General features: G+C 36.2%; 1 protein-coding gene across 14 annotated transcripts in view; it reads left to right on the top strand.

Annotated features, from left to right (window-relative positions):
* The window catches only part of SYNE1 (spectrin repeat containing nuclear envelope protein 1), a 448,999-nt gene that overhangs the window by 151,558 nt on the left and 275,440 nt on the right, over positions 1 to 22,001 (top strand). For all 14 annotated transcript variants that reach the window (XM_077897071.1, XM_077897049.1, XM_077897055.1 and 11 more), the window contains 14 exons: positions 1,164 to 1,328; positions 1,778 to 1,930; positions 2,959 to 3,102; positions 5,363 to 5,536; positions 7,957 to 8,115; positions 8,397 to 8,561; positions 10,230 to 10,364; positions 12,375 to 12,533; positions 12,739 to 12,947; positions 13,558 to 13,666; positions 15,456 to 15,620; positions 18,201 to 18,368; positions 20,233 to 20,403; positions 21,173 to 21,313. In XM_077897071.1, coding sequence (XP_077753197.1) covers positions 1,164 to 1,328; positions 1,778 to 1,930; positions 2,959 to 3,102; positions 5,363 to 5,536; positions 7,957 to 8,115; positions 8,397 to 8,561; positions 10,230 to 10,364; positions 12,375 to 12,533; positions 12,739 to 12,947; positions 13,558 to 13,666; positions 15,456 to 15,620; positions 18,201 to 18,368; positions 20,233 to 20,403; positions 21,173 to 21,313 — 2,217 coding nt within the window. The remainder of the gene's footprint in view (positions 1 to 1,163; positions 1,329 to 1,777; positions 1,931 to 2,958; positions 3,103 to 5,362; positions 5,537 to 7,956; positions 8,116 to 8,396; positions 8,562 to 10,229; positions 10,365 to 12,374; positions 12,534 to 12,738; positions 12,948 to 13,557; positions 13,667 to 15,455; positions 15,621 to 18,200; positions 18,369 to 20,232; positions 20,404 to 21,172; positions 21,314 to 22,001) is intronic.

Here is a 22,001-nt window from a genome sequence, read left to right as displayed (position 1 = left end):
TTAGTGCTTGCTGTCCAAAATTCTTATGTTATTGTGTTATGCAAGTAGATGCATAATTTTTTAAATGTTTACCAGTCTCAGTTTCACATATATTAAATATTCTTGTGTGGCTAAGGATAACAAGAACCATATACCCATACAGATTTTGGCTCTGCTGATTGGACTGGCTGTGTCCTAGTAAATGTCATATGTGTTAATTTCATCCAAGGGACTATAACCACCAGAAACAGAAGTGTTCTCATCTATTTATGTGGGAAGTCCTCCCACACATGGCTTGTAAAATAGATTTTGAATTATCTTTGGTATCCTTGGTTTTTACTGTGGTGTATGTATATATGCACAAGCACACATGTATTAACTTGAAATCAGCAGAAAACCGTTTCATTGCCAACTGAGTAACCTTAAATGAATAAGAAAGGATGTTATTGTATTAAGTGTTCTTGGCCCAGATATTTAATTTTAAAAATTTTCCTTCAATGGTTTATATCCACTGTTGTTAATTACCTTCATGTACCATATTCAGATTTTAAAGTAAAAAATAATAGGTCAAAAGTTTATCATTTTTACAGAAAACTGTGCATTACTCTAAAATACCATACCTTTGGGATTCCTGGGTGGCTCAGTGGTTGAGTGTCTGCCTTTCGCTCTGGGCATGATCCTGGTCCTGGAATTGAGTCTCACATAGGGCTCCCTGTGAGAAGCCTGCTTCTCCCTCTGTCTGTGCCTCTGCCTCTCTCTCTGTCTCTCATGAATAAATAGATAAAATCTTTTTAAAAATTAAAAAACACACACACCATACCTTTATATGACTCTGGCACTGGTATTTACAAGCCTAAAGACCATGTACAAGTCCTACACTTACAGAAATGCAGTTTTTCATCTGTAAAATAAGAATAACAGAAAATGGTCATAATGTTTTGTTTTGTCTTCAGCAAACAATATTACAAAAGAAATAAGCCGTTCTTATAAAAAGACACTCGCCATTTCTAGTTCCTATTTTTGAACCTCTTTACTGAAAATTGCATTTGGAAAGAGAGCTAAGATTTACCTTAAAATTTACACAAATTGGGAAGAAAGATTTTTCTCATAGTTTGGTTACTTCCATATCATTCATTAAGTTTTGATTTGTTGGTTTACAATAGTATGCATTGCTTATTGTTTAGGATTTTTTCCGAAATTTGCCTCACTGGATACAGCAGCATGCTGCCATGAATGATGCAGGCAATTTTCTAATTGAAACATGTGATGAGATGGTTTCCCGAGACCTTAAACAGCAGTTGCTATTGCTCAATGGGCGATGGAGGGAGTTGTTCATGGAAGTCAAGCAAGTATGTCTTTCAAATCTGTACATGCTCAGAACATGCATGCGTTATAGACGTGGTGATAAACAGTCTGTTTAGAGACTGTTTTATTGTTGTAGCATGAGCTTATTTAGGCAGATGTGTTTAGAACTGTTATGTTTATTTTTGGCCCTTTATTCTTTTCCCTTTGTAATAGAGGAACATTACAGAAATGTATAGTTTGATTAGGATTATATTGACATATGGAGCCTACTAATATGGAGCAACCTATGTTCGAGATCATAATTCTTTGCTTCTGTGCTCATTCCTTTTCTACTTTCACAGTATTTGGACTTATTTCAATTGTATCCCAAATAAGAATCATAAAGTGACATCTTTCTCGCCACATAACTGGAGAGTATGTTGATATATAGGCTACAGGCTCACAGAGGTTTGGTTCATTGACTTTCCATGACTTTCCTCCCTTTTCCTAACAGTATGCTCGGGCTGATGAGCTGGACAGAATGAAGAAGGAATACACAGACTGTGTCAATGCTCTGTCGGATTTTGCAATGGGAGCCCATAAGAAACTTTCCGAACCCTTAGAAGTCTCTTTTCTTAATGTCAAGCTATTAATTCAAGACTTGGAGGTGAGGGGGTTTCTGGACAACAAAGTGAAAGCCTGATCTCTTGTGAAAGGAAGATCACAGAAGTTAACTCAAATCATTGCAAAGTTTTCCTGTGTCTCTTTGGCACCAGTTGACATGTGTGCATATCCTGATTTGTATGTCAAAATTGAGAAAAAAAACGCATTTAAATAAAAAAAATAAATTTGAATATGTTAAAGATATGTTTTGATCATAGAGTAACTTCAAAATAGTTTTTTAATTGAGATTTTTTTCTACAACCAAATTACAGAGGACTAGGAAAAAACCGGCAACATCTACAGAGAACACTTCTACATAAGTGCCTCTCCTATAAAGGATTTACTAAATGAATTGTGCTGTTTACATATTTTGAATACCTTGCAGCTCTCAAAAATGAAGTAGTAGAAGAATATTTGATGACACAGAAAGCTTTTCTAATACACTATTAATGAGAAAAGCAAAAAGTTGTATCTTTTTTTTTTTGTAAATATAAACAATGGCTGTAAGCATGCACAAGGGAAAACATTAATGATGTAGTGATGGGATGTTGGCTCTGGTTATCACTGTGTGAGAAGACTGTAAGTAATTTAAATTTTCTTTGTCTTATTATCTCTGATTTATAAATTTTTTACAATGACAATGTGTTACTTTTTTTTTTAAGAAAAACTAGGTTGTATAATTGTTAAAGTCAGAGGATTTGCCCCAAATTAACATGCATTTACTTGATATAATGTTTACATACTACATTAACACATACATTTTGAAAGCGTAAAGATTACTTCAGCTTGTCTGTATGTTAACTTAAGGATTTACAGTTACTTATAAAGGAAACCTTTTGTTTATTCATATAATATTACCAATATATAATATATTAGCAATGAAGGAAAGCAATAACGGGAATCTCCAAAAACGTATTAGAAGTATAGGATTTCATGCAGTACATATTGATTTTTGTCCAGACTTCTGTGGAATTCTGAAATTAAAAGGAAATGTACTATGTGTTAATTTAGTTGTTTCAATGATTCATGCAGGACATTGAGCAGAGGGTGCCTGTAATGGATGCTCAATACAAGATGATTACAAAGACTGCACACCTCATTACCAAAGAGAGTTCCCAAGAAGAAGCTAATGAAATGTTTGCAACCATGTCTGGGCTCAAAGAACAGCTAACCAAGGTGGGGAAATACTTTAATGCATGACACACTGTATAGGACTTACATTGCCTTCAGAGTGCTTTACACCTCCTCAGTCACACCCATGGGCAAATTCTTTACTTGTTAAGAGATCATGCTTTTATTTTTTTAGTGGGATTCTTCATTTAGTAATTCTGATATTTAGTAACTTTGTCATGAGTTTCAAAGCTCAAACTGTGGAGCTGATGTCAGGTATTACCTCTGTTCATTTAGGAGTAATAGCTTTATTTTAATAGAGAGCGAAGTTTCTTCTGGAGGAATAAGGAGTCAGTTAAATGTGAATAAAACAAATGAGGGGAGAAAAGGAAGAGGAGGGAAGAGGAAGAAAACAGATATTTAAATGAGAAAGAATTCCCAAATGCCTTTAATTGAGGTGGATTTGACATCTGTCTGCTCTAAGGTTATTTATGCTATTTTCTGCCTGCATAGCCATGAAGCAGTGGAAATTCTGCTCTTTTCAGCTTATGGAGCTCACCTTAGATTCAAGATATATACATTTGTACCACTTCTGTACAGAGAACTCCATGAACATCAAGCACTAGCCATAGACTTTTCTGTTCTATTGATGAACTTTCCTCAAGAACTCTGTAATTGGGATTTGTTATCTACCTGAAGTTGAATTTTATAAAGATTGTATTGTTTGCAATTGGGTAATTCATTTCTGATAGAAGAAAGGAGTGACTATATAAATGAGGAAAATTTTGTAATGAAGAATTGAGAAACAGAGGAAAAGAAATCAGAGAAACCTGTTATTTAGGAGAGAAAAAGCAGAAAGAGAATAACCTATGTAAAATCAGTAGTGGAAAATTAATGAAAAGAGGAATAAATAAGATAGGTGAAAATAGGAAGAATCATGGTCTTGAAAAAAAGAGAAAACTTCATTTGCTAAACTGGTATAAATTAGAATGTTAATTGCTAATTCTTTTTATTTTTATATTCAAGTGAAGATTATTTATAAAGATTGGGTGCAATTCAAAGTCAGCATTATCGATTTGATAATCTTCAAGCTTTCAGAGCCATAGCTTGGGCTTGCACATCTTAGCCTAGGCCAAGTTTAATAATTTAGGGCAATCTCTGAGAAAGCAAATTCTACCTTGTAAAGACATCTAAGTTGTTCTGTTTTTTTTTTAAACTACTATGTCAATTGTAGCATCTTAGTAAGTTTTCAGCTGTATTTGGGAAATATTTCTAAAGCATACTTGATGTTTATGCATGTTAGCAGATTCTTTTCATTTTGTTCAGAGTCATTTTATCAGAGCCTTGTAGCAGATTAGTAGCTCTCTTTTGGTGAACTTATCCTTCAGGTAGGTATCCGACAGTGTAAAAATATTTATAATTTAAGAAAAGAGAATAGTCAACTAATAAGTACTCAGTTTCCTTTCCTTGGTTCCCAAAAGTATGAATAATATTTTGGGAGCAATTCTAAGTAAAATGAGTGGGAACAGGAAATTCTTAGAGAATTGCCTGGTCCTGGATTCCAACATAAAGGTGATAAGGCAGAAATTTTACAGATCCCTTGATCCCCAGGAGTGTATGGCCTCAGCATTAAGATAAAGAATACAAGTGTATTAAGTTATAGCATTTTTTTAAACAACAAATTTCAAATGAAGGGGCTGATCAATTCAGACTAGGAAAATATCCTCTGGCATGGGACGGGGGGACCTTTGTAAATAAATTGGTAGGTGACTTGTGCACTTGAGATGAAGAAGATAATAGGGAGAGCAGCAAAGCATGGAACTGAGGGATGTAGGGAAGCACAAGGCCTGTCTGGGAAGAATGAGTCAGCAAAGCTATAGGTTGGTCTTGAGGTAAGGGTTCAAGTAGCAGAGACCTTGAAAATAAAGTTGGGAGGTTAGTCTAGATAATGTAATTCATGACTATCTCAGGTCAGATTTTGAGGACGAAGTGAAGATAACTGCATAGTCTATAAATTGGAATTTGATGCCATCTGGCTTACTAACAGCATCATTTAAAAGAGAAAGTGCTATCCATTTGGATAATTTGGGTAAGTATTCATGGGAAAACTCTGTAACATATATTTGTCTCAGTGATATAGTAGTATTGTTTTTTATATCAAAATTTAACAATACATAGGGAATATCATTAAATAAATATCTTTGGAGATCTGTAAAGCCTGTTGACAATATCACTGAAGAAAATGTTTCTGAGGGCTGTGAAGAGTGTTCTGCGTTTGTGGTAGTTAGTGGCCTTTAATTGAATTTTTGTCTCTGTATTTTTAAAGGTCAAGGACTGTTACTCTCCACTCCTTTATGAGTCTCAGCAGTTGTTGATACCATTGGAAGAATTAGAAAAGCAGATGACATTCTTTTATGACTCAGTTGGGAAAATCAATGAAATTTTAACAGTTCTTGAGCATGAGGCACAATCTAGTGCTGTTTTTAAACAGAAACAACAGGTAAGGAAAAGTCCCCTTGAGGAGACATAGTTATTTTAAAGCATGTGTAGTAAGGCTGAGTGGTGCTTATAGTAGTAGAAATTCAGTTAGGACAGGAAGCATTTTTCTAGAATAGCACCAGCATCTTGGGGTACCTGGATGACTCAGTCAGTTAAGTGTCTGCCTGTGGCTCAAGTCATGATCCTGGGGTCCTGGGATGGAGCCCTGCATCGGGCTCCCCACTGAGCGGGGAGTCTGGTTCTACCTTTCCCTATGTCTCTCCCTGCTGGTTGTGCTCTCTCTCTCTCTCAAATAAATAAATAAAATCTTTAAAAAAGTGGAATAGCACTGGCATCTCAGAACAAAAATATCTGTCCAAAGATGAAAACCCTGCCCACTAAAGATAAAATAAAAATTTTATCTATTTATCTATATAAATTTGTGTATAGATAACATTTTTATAAATAAACTTTAAATTTTAGATATTTAGATATGTATAAAAGCAAATTGTGGCATTCCATTTCTATCCAGTGTCTATAATCTGTGTCTTATGAGATCTTTTCTTTGCCTCTAAGATTAAGTCTCATTATACAATCATAAAATTCTGGAAATGTGTTTGGAGTGATAATCATTTTTCTTTGCCTCATTTTTAGTAAGCAGATCTCTATGCAGAACAGCTTCCCACTCTTGGAGTTAATTGACTTGTTTAAGTAGTTTGTTATAAATGACCCTTTCCATCAGAGGAGCGTGAAACTTAATGGGCAGAAGGTTTACCACCTCATTCACTGAAGTAGATTCCTAGAAGGAAGGCAGCATCAGTTCATAGAAAGAGCAGAGAGTATCTGAAGTGAGTCAGGTCTTCAGATCTTAGATCTGATATAACAAATTACAAAGTCTTGATTAGCTTTTGTTTCTTCACCTTAAAATGCAAGTGATAATACCTAAGTTGAGAGCTTATTGTGGAGATGACATTATATGTTCTATAATGTAACTAGCAAATAGTGGCACATAATATGTACTCAATAACTGGTAGCAATTATTATCATGATTATTATTATTGATTGTAAGTCCACAATGATTGTATCACCCAACCCTGTTCTAGTAGGTTCTCATCATATTGGATAAAGATTGTCTTTCCCTTTGAGTCATAGGGCCATTTCTCATATTCTCAAATTGCTATAAATTGGTATCAAAGAATCCTTCCACGGTTAAGATAACATTTGATATTTTAGTAATAATATATTAATAATATTTAATAATATCTTTCTTTCTTTTTTTAAAAAAAGATTTTATTTATTTATTCGTGAGAGACAGAGAGAGAGAGAGAGAGAGAGAGGCAGAGACATAGGCAGAAGGAGAAGCAGACTCCATGCAGGGAGCCTGATGCAGGACTTGATCCCAGGACTCCAGGATCACAACCAGGGCCAAAGGCAGGTGCTAAACCCCTGAGCCACCCAGGGATCCCCTAATAATATCTTTCTAACATACATTACTCTTTTTGGTCCTAAATCTTCAAAAGGAAAAAGTATGTCCTTACTCCCTTTTGCCAACACAAAACAACAACAACAAAAACCTTGGTCTTAATATTTGCATCTAGATTACCAAAGCTGGTATCCAAATGAGCAGTTTGAAATACTTTTCCAAAGCAGTTGAGGATGTTGAAATACAAAAAGTGTGGCTTCAAGTCAAAAAATGACTATTGGCCTTTGGCTGGGCTAAATAATTTCTATGCTCTTAACTGCAGAAATCACTACAATGCCAGGTTACTAAGCAGAGGTGGAAGAGACCCAGAGGCCTGGGTCAGCATGGTTCCTCATTCTGTGAATGTGTGACAACTGCAAGTCCTCCCACACCCACCAGTTTGCTGCCCTTTTGTGGTTAGGATCTGAGGTCCACCGTTCTGTTAATGAGTTTGACAGCTAATGAATGTTAGGAATTCAATGTTAAAAAAAAAAAAAAGGAATTCAATGTTGTACATTTTGAGACACACAAATAATATGTAATTTGCTGCAGCTCTCTCAGTAAAGTATAATGTGCATTGGTATTAAATTTATTTAGTCAGATTAAAACCTAATATGTTGATTTTGTAATTGTTCTCTCAATAAACAATAGGCCTATGAGTTGGACACACACAGGCAAATAACAATTTTATGCCCCTTCGTTTTCTTAATGTTAATAACACAGGCATGAAATAAAAAAAAATCTCAAAAAACTCAATGTAACATTTAAATGCCTTATATAAAAAGCACTGACTTAAGTGATTGCTTAAAATTGAGCTCTTCTGAAAAGAAACACTTCTCTGTACTTTTGATTTTACTTACAGCTGGCTAAAAGCCTAAAAGCTATATAATGTTGTTCTTTTTGTTTTGTAATGGTTACTCTCTTTCCTTCTCTTTCTCACCATTTTAAATACTATTGTTGTGGGCTTCCTTTCCCTGTAGGAACTGTCAGCTTGTCAAGAAAGCTGTAAGAAAACCATGACACAAATTGAGAAAGGCAGTCAAAATGTTCAAAAGTTCATGACCTTGAGCAGTGTGTTAAAGCATTTTGATCAGACAAAGCTGCACAGACAGATTGCAGATGCCCATGGTGCTTTCCAGGTAAGCTTTGTCCCTGCTATAGAGACATGAGAAGAATGAGGACATATAATCATCATGGTTCATGCTTTCCCTCTAGCTAAATGCCTTGCCTGCTGAGGTTTGGAACCAATCATTGTACTTCTTCTTTTTCTAATATTCATTAATGTCAAAAGGAGTTGATTACTCTCATAATGAAATTTATTCCTTCCACATGTTTTTTAAAGAAACAACACTCTTTAATAAAATGATGTTCTCAATAATGAGAAAGCAGCATTACATTGGGGTTATTTTTTTAAATCAAGAATATGATGAAGAAAATTGGAGACTGGAAGAAACATGTGGAAACCAATAGTCGTTTGATGAAGAAATTTGAGGAGTCTCGAGCAGAGTTGGAGAAGGTGCTGCGGATAGCTCAGGAGGGCTTGGAAGAAAAGGGAAATCCAGAAGACCTCCTGAGGAGACATACCGTGAGTTTGTCCCTCATGGCATACCTGACCTGAGGACACAGACAAGTGTGTCTTAGGTGAAAAATTAAAAGTGTTGTGTTCTAATAGGTTTTTGAGGCAATGAGTAGAAGAAATGAGTTAGGAAGACAGAAACATTTTAGGTTATGAGACCCAAAAATTGGCGGCAGCAAAAAGAACTTCCAAGAGCAGTTGATGAGTTGCATTTATAATTGGCCATTCTTAAGCGGCTAAAGTAGTGGAGAGTTACAGGATACATAATTCAGACTCTCCAAATTACTATTCATTATTTAGCTGAGAAATTCTTATATAACCAACACACTCTTTTTAAGAGATAACTCTAGGTGGATGTCTAAGTTCTTGTGCTCATTTCATGAACCTGCCATATCAAAGTGTGAATACCGTGTCATTTGAAGTTTGATAGCTGATCCACAACTTGTCCTATTGTGAAGCCATATTCCTGTTAATCATCTCATTTAAGTCATACCAGTATTGAAAATGTTAGTAATCTCTTAAATTCTGAATGGAGAGGATGGGCCCTCTTAAAACATGTATTTTGAGTTATTCTTCCTGAAATTTCAGTGAATATTAGTATAAACCATACTATCAAAGGATGACTGCTGTGTATTTGTGATGTAGCTGACTGACCTTGGGGTTGATGTATATGGCCACTCAACATCTCCTTCCACTGATTCATTTGCTATAGTATGGCACTTTCTGTTTTGAACCACTGTTGTTTCAGAATATCTCTACATGTGTACCCTGTGTGAGAGTTGGTCTGCACAGAGATGCACGCATGCTGTATTCATCTGTTTGGTCTGCCTTAAAAATATGCACAGACTGGGTGGCTTAAGCAACAGGCATTTATTTCTTCACAGTTCTAGAGATTATAGATCTGAGATCAGAATACTAGCATGATTGGTTTTGGTGAGGACTCTCTTCCTGTCTCATGACTGCTCACTTTCTCACTGTGTTTTCATAAGGCAGAGATAAATAGAGAGCAAGATCTTTGCTGTCTCTTATTATAAGGGCACTAATTCCATCATGAGGGACCCACCCACATGACCTCATCTAACCTAATTACCCCAAAGGCCTCATCTCCAAATATCATCACATTAGGGGTTAGGGATTCAACATATAAATTTGGACAGATGGTGGGGCAGGGGGGAAGGGAAGCACAATTCCATCCATAGTGTATGGGGGGTCGTGTGTATTTGTCTGAATATGGAAATGGCTCACAGTGAAGCAGCAGGGCCTGAAACACACTCCAGTTAAGGTATGAGGAACTGTAAGGCTAAATGCTAGCTTCTGTTCAGCTCTTCTGACCTTACCGCTCACTTAGAGGAATGAAAACTCTGTTACTATGGAATCAAGGTTTTGGGCCCCTTGGTCTTCCAGAATATTCTACCAAATTTGAAAACTGCACATTTTTTTTTCTAGAAAATGAAAAACACTAGTTGAATTTCAGATGTGGTGGTTTCTGACTCATAACTATAGATAATTATAGTTCATTCCTGAAAAAAAAAAAAAGAGTAGTTGCCAGGAAGGTTTGAAGAGGGCAACAGCTGGCTAAGGGGCTTGTGTAGAGGCATGACTGTTTAACTCTATAGTGTCTGATGCTGCCTTTTTCTCTGCCCAACACTCTGAACCACTTCCCTCTCTTCCTGCCAGGAGTTCTTCAGCCAGCTGGACCAGAGAGTGCTCAATGCTTTCCTGAAAGCTTGTGATGAGCTCACCGACATTCTCCCTGAGCAGGAACAGCAGGGCCTACAGGAAGCTGTTAGAAAGCTCCACAAACAGTGGAAGGTGAGTCAGGGCATAATGGGAGCACACACATAAGTAGGGGTCATACGTGTTGGGGGGGTAGCATGAGGGTGATAAGGTTCAATTGTAAGAGAAATGTAGAAATTCATGGAAAGTCACGATGGGAACTTCTCCCATTTAAAGAGCCAAACTTGAATAAAGCAGTGATAAAATATGATATGATTTTTTTTTTAGTAGCATCCATTTTATCATGTTACTTAAGAATGCTCTTTTGCTTTTCTTGAGTATTTTTTTGGGGGGAGGTAGGAATGACAAGGGCATTTTACTTATTTGGCAACATTTAGTAAACAATTCTCATCTAAGGAAATTATGTCAGATTTTACTAACATTTCGCTGTTTACAAGGATTTTGCCATCTGGTTTAGATTGTTATGATTTAAAAAATATATATAAAATGAATATTTGTTGGTTAGGGACTCAGTGATGAACAAGCACAATCCATTTCTCCAAAGAGCTTAGAGTCCAGCAGGGGAGATAATTAGTTGCAGATAATGAAAATATAATATCTAATAAGTCCCCCAAAAGTGTAAGTAATACTTATGAAAGCTTTGGAAGAGAGAAGTGGGCCCCCTGGGAGAATGGGAAAGGAGTGACTCAAGCAACTAGTTTTGAGCTAGGAATTTAAAGAAGAAGCAGAGATCTGGAAGTGGGCGGGAGGGGGAAATGACAGAAACTGGAAGAGGGACAGCAGGAGAGCACGTGAGCGGGGGACAGAGGGAATCACTTGGCTTGTCCAACTTGAGTGCCCCAGACTGAGCTTGTCACAAGGAAGCCGACTCTAGAATCTGCTTGCCAGGGGAGCAGCTACAGTACAATGGAGACAACCAGAAGGCTGTCTTCCTCAAGGCAGGCTATGCTAACGGCAGGTTAACAAGTGCTACCACAAGGTAATAGTGAGTGGCAAACGTCATGTGTATTGTATGAAGAAGTCGCAGGGTCTGGAAGATAGGCAGCTAAAACCCTCTCCATCAGCTTTTGTATTTTTTTTTCTAGATTTTTTTTACTCATCTCAGTAACATAGGCTAAAAAATCAGCCCTATGCTTAGGAAAAAACACCGTTAAGGACATATTTTGTTTACTTGCTAAATATGAAAATTAAAAAGAGATTCCTAAAGAAACCCCAGCTTGTTAAGGTGTCTTTAAAGCTTAACATATCATAAATATATTATGGAATAGAGATTCTAATTGAAAGCTGTATTTATTTTACACACACACACACACACACACACACACATTAAGCTCTCTAGGATATAATCTGTTCTAGTCTTTTAATAGCTGGAAATCATTTCTTATCAGTTATTTTAGTATTTTATTTTAAAAGTAACCTTTGAAATGGCTAAGGATACAGGCTGGCTAAAATTAACCAATTGTAGGATGGAAGGTAATGATGTAGCTTATGCTTATATCAAAAAAGATCATAAAACATTTCATGAGCTCAGCTCAAATTTGCCTGCTGCTAGCTTGTTTTCTTGTAGGATGCTCTAAGGATAAAGGACCAGGCAGGTGGTCAAAACCGTGGGCTGCTTGATCCTGGCTTTTTTGCTAATAAAGTTTTCTCTTTGCCTTTTGTATAGTGAGTATAATATATGTTCTTCCTGCCTCAGAGGATCATTGACAAAATTTAAAAGGACATGTATCGAGGAGAGTATGTGGAATCAGTGCATCATTTAAATTCAGATTCAAATGTAGCTTTTCTACTTATCCCTGAGCCTCAATGGTCTAATCTGTAAAATAGGAGTATTGATACTGTGTCAGGCTATAGTAAAAATTAAATAGAATAATTCCTGTGAAAAATCTGGCCCTGCAGGCTGAAAGGATTCATTTCAGGCCTAATATTTGGAAAAGTACAAAGCAGCAAGCAGCCAGGTGCAGACAATAGTGATTTAATCACATTGCCCCTAAAGGGAATATTTTATGGGTTTTACCCCTCTCATTGAAAATGTATATAGTCAGGAATGGTATCATATTTTTTAAATCTTCCTATGGAATGTAGGATCTTCAAGGAGAAGCCCCATATCATTTGCTTCATCTGAAGATTGATGTGGAGAAGAATAGATTCTTAGCTTCTGTAGAAGAATGCAGGACTGAGCTGGATCGAGAGACCAAGCTGGTGCCCCAGGAAGGCAGTGAAAAGATTATTAAAGAACACAGGGTATGTCTCATGCACCCCAAGTGCAGGCATGCAAAGTCATATTTGTTACCTAAAAGATATATAACCGATACTTTGGTTTGAGTCTGAAAATACTAAATAGCTTAATTATCTTTTATACTAGTCAACTAAATGGAATCATCTATGAAAATATGGAACTATTGAATGGATTCTCACAGGGATTATATAAACATTTATTGCTCATTAGATTTTCTTCAGTGACAAAGGTCCTCATCATGTTTGTGAGAAAAGGTTACAGCTTATTGAAGAACTGTGTCTGAAGCTCCCAGGCCGGGACCCAGTAAGGAACACACCTGAAACCTGTCACGTGACTCTCAAAGAGCTCAGAGCTGCCATTGATACCACCTATATGAAGCTCGTGGAGGACCCAGACAAGTGGAAGGACTATACTAGCAGGTACTTGTAGAACCACTTCCAGAGATGTACATAGTCTGTCCTAATACTGTTAATTCAGAGATCATTGCACCACAAGAAGTGACATATGTTTCATCTTAAATAATAAAGAAAATTTGATTGTGTTATCTTGTCCATGCTCTTATATAAAAATGCTGCATTTAAGAAAAAGAATGGGTTTCAGTTAGAAACAGAGTGAATCACTTTATTTCCAGGGGACCTAGATGTTATATCTTTGATGCAAATTTGGCACTTCCTTTCTCCCCTATTTCTTCATATCCCCAGAGGGGAACTTCTGCCTCTGGGTTTCTCAGTCTGGTGGAGATTTATGAGGCCAGACTTCACCTGGTACCTTCCATACTCCCAGGTGCTCAGGCCCTGGAACACACCTTTTTCCTTAGCTGAGCTCCATCCGCTCTGCTTTCTCTTTCCTCCAAAAGGCAGCCACCTCTGCCCTAAGCTTCATGTTAAAGAACAGTTTCCAGAAAATTTGTTAATTGACTTGCTAATGAGTTGATTGTTAAACTTCCATGAATAAATTCAAAATAGAAAATGTATTTTAACTGCTGGGATATTTTCTCCCTTTAATAAGAAAATATCTATGTTATTTCAGAATTTCTCAGTTCTCATCTTGGATATCTGCAAAGGAGACAGAGTTGAAAGGGTTTAAGAATGAGCCCATCGATACTGCCAACCATGGAAAGGTTAAACATGCTGTAGAGGTTAGTTCTGGGCCATATTTTGTTACCAGAAAATTTTCATTAATAAAAAAATTAATGGTAGACAATCTAATTTGACTGATGTATTCTTTTTCTTCTGTAAAAAATTAAGTTCCTTAAAACTGTCAAGAGTGTCTCCTCATGTTATTGTGGAGAAGAGGGGATTTTCCCTCTTGAATCATTGTTAGCTTTGAGACTTAGTCATGCTCAGTGGTACCTCTAATACATCTTTAGCTAATGGAAAATCCTGAGAGGAAAATTGCATGCATAGGCGTACAGCACAGCAGAGACTTAAGAATTGTCCTGGAAAACAAGAACGCTATAGTTTTTTTTTTTTAAGATTTTATATATTTATTCATAAGAGACAAGAGAGAGAGAGAGGCAGAGACACAGGCAGAGGGAGAAGCAGGCTCCATTCAGGGAGCCCGACGTGGGACCCGACCCCGGAACTCCAGGATCATGCCCTGGGCTGAAGGCGGCGCTAAACCACTGAGCCACCCAGGGATCCCAACGCTATAGGTTTTTAATTTTCAGCCATTTAAAAGCCAGATCACAGAATTGGACAAGGTCTCTAAAGTATCATTTCTACATCATATTCAGTCTGGATCAGTCAGCTCTGTAAGCATGGGTCCAGCCTGATAAACTCAGCCACGTGACAATACCTCAAGCCTGAACCCAGTTCACATTCTGTGAATGACACACAGAGAGCCTCTCCTTCTTAGTGTGGCTCTACTGTGTTTTGTAGACACATGCCATTGCGAAAACCCTTATCTTTCAGCATTTTGAATTCTTGAAAGTCACATAGTTGTTGTTAGTGAGAATATATTTCCTTTCTATTCCTATCCTGAGTTCCATGTTTTTCTCTTAAATTTATAATCCCATTAAATACTAGAGATGCTCAGTAATATCATGCTTTACCCTGTAGAAAGATACTTATATTTGCTATTGGATGCTGTAATAGTACAAAAAACCATTCACATCTTAAAATGAAGAGATCACTTGGTTCTGGAACCGGTCATTTTCTGTGGGTGTGAACTTACCCTATAAGATCCTCTGTAGTGACACAGGTGGTTTCCTCATGCTACCCAGAATATGTGTAGGAGGAAGAGGCTGCCCCACTCAGCATTCCCATGGTTCCCAGGGCTTACAAGGGCTAAGGCACCAGAATCTTTCTGGCATTGTCCTGGCCAGTATGCCATCCCTCCCTGAATTAGGGCTGTGTTCCTGTTTGCACATCTTACTATGTGGGGTATTGACTTCCAAAAGCTAACAAAAATGAGGCATAAAATATAAGTTAATAAAGTTAAAATCAGTTTTTAGGGAATCCATAATAATATTCAACAATTAAACTCTTCAAACAAAAAGAAATCAGCTCACTAAAAAAAAGGACTTTCAACCTTTTTTTTTTTTTTCTAAAAATACCATGTTCCTTCCAGCTAACAGAAAATAATGTTATAGTTCCCAATTTTGGTATCCTATTTTCTTCTACAGTACTTTTAGAAGCATCTTTATTTGTGATCAAGAGAATATCTATAAATATCTAACCATCTAGGTATGAACTAACCATCTAGTCATCTTTTTGATATAGAAAGTATTGATTTTACATATAAGATATTGGCACTGGGGAAATATTTTTTTCTAGCACTTATGGGCTTTTATTAAAGATGTGAATAAAAAATAAAAGAAGCAGGCACTCTGCTGGTGAATGAATGTCTGGCTTTCATACCTCCACCGTATGAACTTTCTTAGTCTGAGTCCTTTCTTGATTCATAATGTATTCTCTTCATTCCAGGAGATCAGAAATGATGTTACCACAAAGGGCGAGACTCTCAACTGGCTGAAATCCAGGCTTAAAGTTTTAATTGAAGTTTCTTCTGAGAATGAAGCCCAAAAGCAAGGAGATGAGCTGGCAAAATTATCTGGTTCTTTCAAAGCTCTTGTAGCTTTGTTGTCAGAGGTATACCATTTACTTGTATTCTAAATAGATAGTTTTGATGAGGAATCTGGAGGGTTCTTTTTCTTTTGGTTGTGGTTTAAGAAGTAATTATGTAAAGAAAGTATAGTTGAAACACAATGGTTAAGATACTTATTTATATGAAGATTGGTGGAGAAGATGTTTGAATTACAGTCTGTGCCATTATTGGTTATGTTAGTTCAGAGTGACAACTTCTATTTAAAGTACAAACCTTATCAGATCCACACTCTTTGCTCTTACTAAAAGCGTTGTTTCATGGTCAGTTGAAGGTATATTATGGAGGTTGAGAACACAAGCCTGGGAGTCAAATGAACCAAGAGGTTAGAATTTAACTCTGATAGCCCACTTCCTATGTAATCTTGAGCTTGTCATTTAACATCCCTGGGCCTTGGTTTTCTTACTTATAAAACAGAGCTAGAAAAATTTACTCCCAAAATGCAAATGTAAAACATTTAGTATAGTGCCTGAGAATAAATGCTCAATAACTGATAGTTGGAAATAATAAAATATTCAATGTTAGCAGACCATAATTTCTATTTTATGCAAGACCTACTCATTTTAAACTTCTTGATATACATTTAAGTTGGATTAAAATATACAAACTTATTTACTTCATTTCTAGTAGGACCCCTTCTACCCTCGGTGAGAATATTTTTACCAACCAGGCTGTCATGCATGTCTAATGAATTTGTGCATGGGAAGATGACATAAGAATGGAAAGTTGAATAGATAGCTACCATTATTTCTTGAAGTCATTTATGAACTTGCATGGGGAAATGATCATCTAGATGACTTAAAGTTCCCTAATTCTGAAGATTTGGAATTCTCTGTAGATGTCCCTAATCTAACAGTTTGGACAATTAACCTTTTATATTTTAAATGCACATAGATCCACTTAAGACTCAAGCAGTGAATTTACATAAGCCAAAAATACTCTGAACCGCATGCGATTTTAGTTTTATGTGTGAATTTTGGTATTGTATATCAACTTTCTTAAAAATGTTTGACAAATTGAAAATAGTGATAGGATTAATCAAATTTTGGAACATGAGTTATTTCAATCCTTTGATATACAAATTTCATAGCAATAGTTCAGATAATATAGCTCCTATCATATTTTAATTAAAATTCTGACATCATTCTTTTCTACTCTCTCTTTGATTAAGAAGGTAAGGGCGTAAGTAAGGATTACAGTTTTAAAAATAAATATACGTACAGGTGATCTTTGATCCAAGACTTAACAAATCATTTTAGTCATATTGATAGATGAGTGTATATTTTGTTCCACTTTCACACGCACACATAAAACAATTTGGCAGCCTTTAAAATTAGAAATTATTAGTCTTCCTAACACTTTACCAAGGTCATTTTTTACTTTATCTTCCAACTACTCTCATGACATTGCCTGTGGACTTGTAGCAAAAATCTGCCTCTAACAATTATGTCAGATATTGACTCTTTGCACCCCATCTACCTTAAACTTCTGCATCGTTTGTATACATACCCTTGTATGCTAATTATTCATTAGCAAAACCAAGTAAAAAGGAATGGAAAACATTCTTTTTGTTATACAACATATTCACAATACTAAAAACACAAGAGATAAGTTGTAACAAGGTAAGGATACTGGATTTATATTAAAAGATGGATTTGACACATTCAGCCCATCCTTTGATTATAATCCATTTTGTATTTAAATCAATGTTGAACACAAAGTGTTTGCAATTGTTCACTGTAAGAAAAAGAGACTGTGGATAGACTGACAGTATGTACTGATGAGTCACTTCTTTCTACGAAAACTGATTTACTGAGATCTGGAGTTTGTGGTTTTCATAGGGTCTTATTGCTGTTTGTTTGGAGAATAGCACACTCAAGTTACCTGGGACAAACTCAGAGCAGAAGAGGGTCAAAAGGTGGGAAAAGAGAAGGATAAACTGGAAGGCTTCTGTGGAACACCAAAGTGTGAAAACGACATCTTAGTGAAGATGGGAAGTGATAGACTTTGAAACAAAAGATGCTAATGACATTGAACTAGAGGAAGCAGAAATGAGACAGAAAAGAAAGCTGAAAATTCAGGAAAAAGAATTCAGTAAAGAACCACAAAATTAGAAATTATGTTATGTTTTATGTAAAAATATTGGAAGTGCATTTTCAACAAATAGTCTTTATTCTTTCCATTTTTTCCCCTCCACAATTTTTTTCCTTACTTACTTTAAATAGGGTGGACTAAACTTTATTATAATGCATTTTAATAATTTATAATTAGATTTTATTCATGGCATTGTAATTAAAGGGGATCAGGAAACAAAATATACAATATACCTACTTTGATTATCATGCCTTGATTGTCAGATCGAGTGGGCACAAAGTGCCATATCAAATGAGGCTTGAGATTCATATAAATGGCTATACAGTTTAATAATAACAAACCTAAAAAATATATGAAAATAAAGACATCTGTGTATATATTTCAAGTTATTGAGATGGACTTTACACATACTCTTAAAATATTTAAGATTACATGAACATCATATGAGTTATAATTTTTTCATGAAAACCTAGGTTGAAAAGATGTTAAGCAACTTTGGGGACTGTGTCCAGTACAAAGAAATAGTTAAAAGCTCCCTTGAGGAGTTAATTTCTGGCTCTAAAGAAATCCAGGAACAAGCTGAGAAGATCCTGGACACTGAAAATCTGTTTGAAGCACAGCAGTTACTTCTTCATCACCAGGTAAGATGCTCTTTACCCAGAGCACTTATGCAGAGTTCATTAGTCACTGACAGACCCATAGAGTTGAAGAGAACTGTATGTCCACAGGGTAAGGACAATGAGAAGTAGGGTGCAGGAAGGAGTCCAGGTGAATGGTTAAATATCTGGGTACTTCTGTTCTTTGTTAAATATTAGTCACCTTCAGAAGAGCCTGTAAGATAAATTCTTAGCCTGAGTGATTTGATGATATCAAAAAATTCGAGGAATATTTTGGAGAAAAAGTTGATTTAGCTATGAAAACCGTAAAACTTGCTCAATTGTCCTTTTCGAACAGAGAAGGAAAGCATAGAGATAAATGCTCTGTATTTGAAATCATTATTCCTTGTCATTATATTAAAATCATGCTCTTCAATTTACAATTTTGAATACATATCAGTTTGGAAGATTAAAATTTACATGAAGTACCAGACCTTTTTGGTATGCTATGCTGTTATGAAAGATTAGAACTGAAAGTAAAGAAATTCTGGTACATATATTGATAATAAACACTTCTAACCAGCTTACTTGACAACTCAATATAAGTAGAAGTATGATTCAAATCAGATATTTTAATGACAAAATTCTAGGTAACAATGTGTAGCAAAATACTAGCTAATTTTATACATAATGATATATAAACATGGAAGTAGCATTAAAAGTATATGTAAAACAGCAGCCTCTAGGCTTTACAGATTTATTTAATTATAAAAAGACTGTGAGTACAAAAAAAATTAATGCTTGGTATTACATTGTTCTCAACCATTATAAAAGTTGGTTTGGGTTTTGATTTAAGTCAGAGAAATATGTAATTATAGATATTTACATTAATATTTTAAAACTCCTCACATTTCTTGGACCAGTTGCTTTGTTATATGCCTGTGTTTACTTTGTGAAAATTCATAAGGTTTATACTTGAGATTTGTACACCATTGTTTATACATTATACTTCAATAAAGAGTTTATTTTATTTTATTTGAGATTTTATTTATTTATTTGACACAGAGAGAGAGAGAGCACAAGCAGAGGGAACTGCATGCAGAGGTGGGAGAAGTGGGCTTCCAGCTGAGCAGGGAGTCAGATGTGGGGCTCCATCTCAGGACCCCTGGATCATGACCTGAGCTGAAGGCAGCCACTCAACCAACTGAGCCACCCAGGCGCCCCCAAAAGTTTATTTTTAAACATAACTTTCCCCAAATACCTAGGCAGATTTATCATTCTGAATAGACCCAGGAATTAAATCTCTTAATATCAGCATTTTAACAACATAAATGATAAGAAAAAATAGAGTTGGGATTTCATGTTTTTAGGCAGAAGTAATTCTTTAAGGAGAATTATGCCAAAGGAGTAGTTTTTTCAAATTCCTTCTGGAATATTCCACAAAATGCTAAATGTCTAAATTTGCACACAGTTAAAACATCAAGATCAAATTAACTATGTTGTTTATCATTAAAAACATAAACTATTCATAAATAATGCCCGTTTTGACCAACATAGAGTCCCCATTGCCATTTTAACTGTTCACATTAGCTTTTTTCAAAAAAGATTTTGTGTCTTTGAGAGAGAAAAAGTGAGAGAGAGAACAAGTGGGGCAGGGGCAGAAGGAGAAGCAAAGCCCTCACTGAGCAGGGAACTGGATGCCATGAGCTATCTGGGGATCCTGAGATCATGACCTGAGCCAAAGGCAGATGCTTAACCAACTGGGTCACCCAGGTGCCCCTGTCGATATTAACTTTTAAAAGACAGTTTGAGCCCACACCACAGTAAGGTTGTACCTCTATTAGACTGTAGGTGTTTCTGTCCTGCTTAGCTGCTCAGAGAGTAACATTTATACCCATCTGTCGTCCAGCAAAAGACAAAGAGGATTTCTGCAAAGAAGAGAGATGTGCAGCAGCAGATAGAGCAGGCTCAGCAGGGAGAAGGTGGGCTGCCGGGCCAAGTCCGGGAGGAGCTGCGGAAGCTGGAGAGCACCCTGGACAACATGGAGCACAGCAGGGAGAAACAGGAACGCCGCATCCAGGTAGGAGACCAAAAGTCTAGGGCCTATTGACTTCCGGGTCACAGTTTACATCTCCAAGGGGGAGCAAAAGTTTGTTTCCACCTCTGATGCTCCAACATTGTGTTTAAGTATTGACACAAATTAACTCTTTAAGTCCTCACTTCAACTCTATGAGATAGATACTATAATTAGCACATTTTACCAGTGTGCTTTACCAGAAGCTTAAAAATAAAAGGTTTGAGGTCTTTACCCAAAGTCACAGAGCAGTGATTTGTGATAAAGCCAGAATTTTAATCCACACTTGTCTGAATCTAGGAATTAGCACTGGGTCATTTCACTTTTTTGGGCAGTCCAGCAGCCACATGTTTATGCCTTATTGTGATCTTGACACTTTAAAAGGGTTTTGAATTCTTCCCACCTGCTCACTACACACTCCCTTCCTTCTCTTTCTCCCTTTTATTTTTTCTGTTTTTGAAGCAGATGGAGAGGCCTTTTCCCCCCTTTATCCCTTATCTACATCTTAAGTAATATCCTTAGATTCATAGGACTTTACAACTGAAAGAAAACTCAGGAGTGCAGTCTACCGATCCTCATTTTGTAGGTGAATTGAAATGCAGAGTGAAATTCTTACGGGAGACATTAGGATCCTCTTTGTTCAGCATAATATGTGAAATTTGAACAAAGTTAACTGGAAGTTGACAGCCTACCAAACAAATGGAAATGTGAACAATATTTTGTGACATACTTTGATAAATCATAACATGATATGTTTATTTTTTTTCAAATTTAGGTCACATTAAGAAAGTGGGAACGATTTGAAACGAACAAAGAGACAGTGGTCAGATACCTTTTTCAAACAGGTTCCAGCCATGAGCGCTTCCTGAGTTATAGCAGTTTGGAAAGTTTATCTTCAGAATTGGAACAGACAAAGGTATATCAGTACGACCATACAATCCCTTGGTATTCATTATTCAGAAGAAACACTGTGTTTATATCCCTTATTACTATTAATTATTATAATTATTCATTTAATCAGCACTTCTTATTTATTGATCACCCACTCTTCAACAGACTGGTCAAGTTGCTCTGGGGAATGAAAACATAAATAAGATTTAAACATCAAGAACTAAGAGAAAGTTTTCATTAAAGTGGGAAATGGTTCCTTCATAGATGTATACATTTAAAAAAATCTTTCTGAAGGCAATAATATTTTTAACTAAACCTTGAAGGGCAGATAATACACAGAAAAGCAGAGTGTGGGACAAAAAAAATGAGCATTTCTATAATGGGAAATGTCATGAAGTATGATAGTGTATGGAAATTCTGTTTTAAAGCAGAAAAATGGAAATACAGTTGTAAAGGAAAGTTGGGCCATACCACAAGACACTGGAAGGTCTGAAGCAGTATTTGGTAAGCAACATGGAACTCCTAAAGATTTTTAAGAGAAAGAGTAACATAATCAGAGCTTTACTCTAGGGAGATGCATTTTTTTAAAAAATTTATTTATTTGAGAGAGAGAGTGCATGTCTGAGCAGTGAGAAGGGCAGAAGAAAAGAGAGTCCTCTAGCAGACTCCCTGCTGAATGTGGAGCCTGACTCAGGGCTCCATCCCACAACCCT

This window comes from Canis aureus, chromosome 1 (assembly GCF_053574225.1).
Source record: "Canis aureus isolate CA01 chromosome 1, VMU_Caureus_v.1.0, whole genome shotgun sequence".
Taxonomy (NCBI): domain Eukaryota; kingdom Metazoa; phylum Chordata; class Mammalia; order Carnivora; family Canidae; genus Canis; species Canis aureus.
This window is presented reverse-complemented; position numbering and strand designations above follow the sequence as displayed.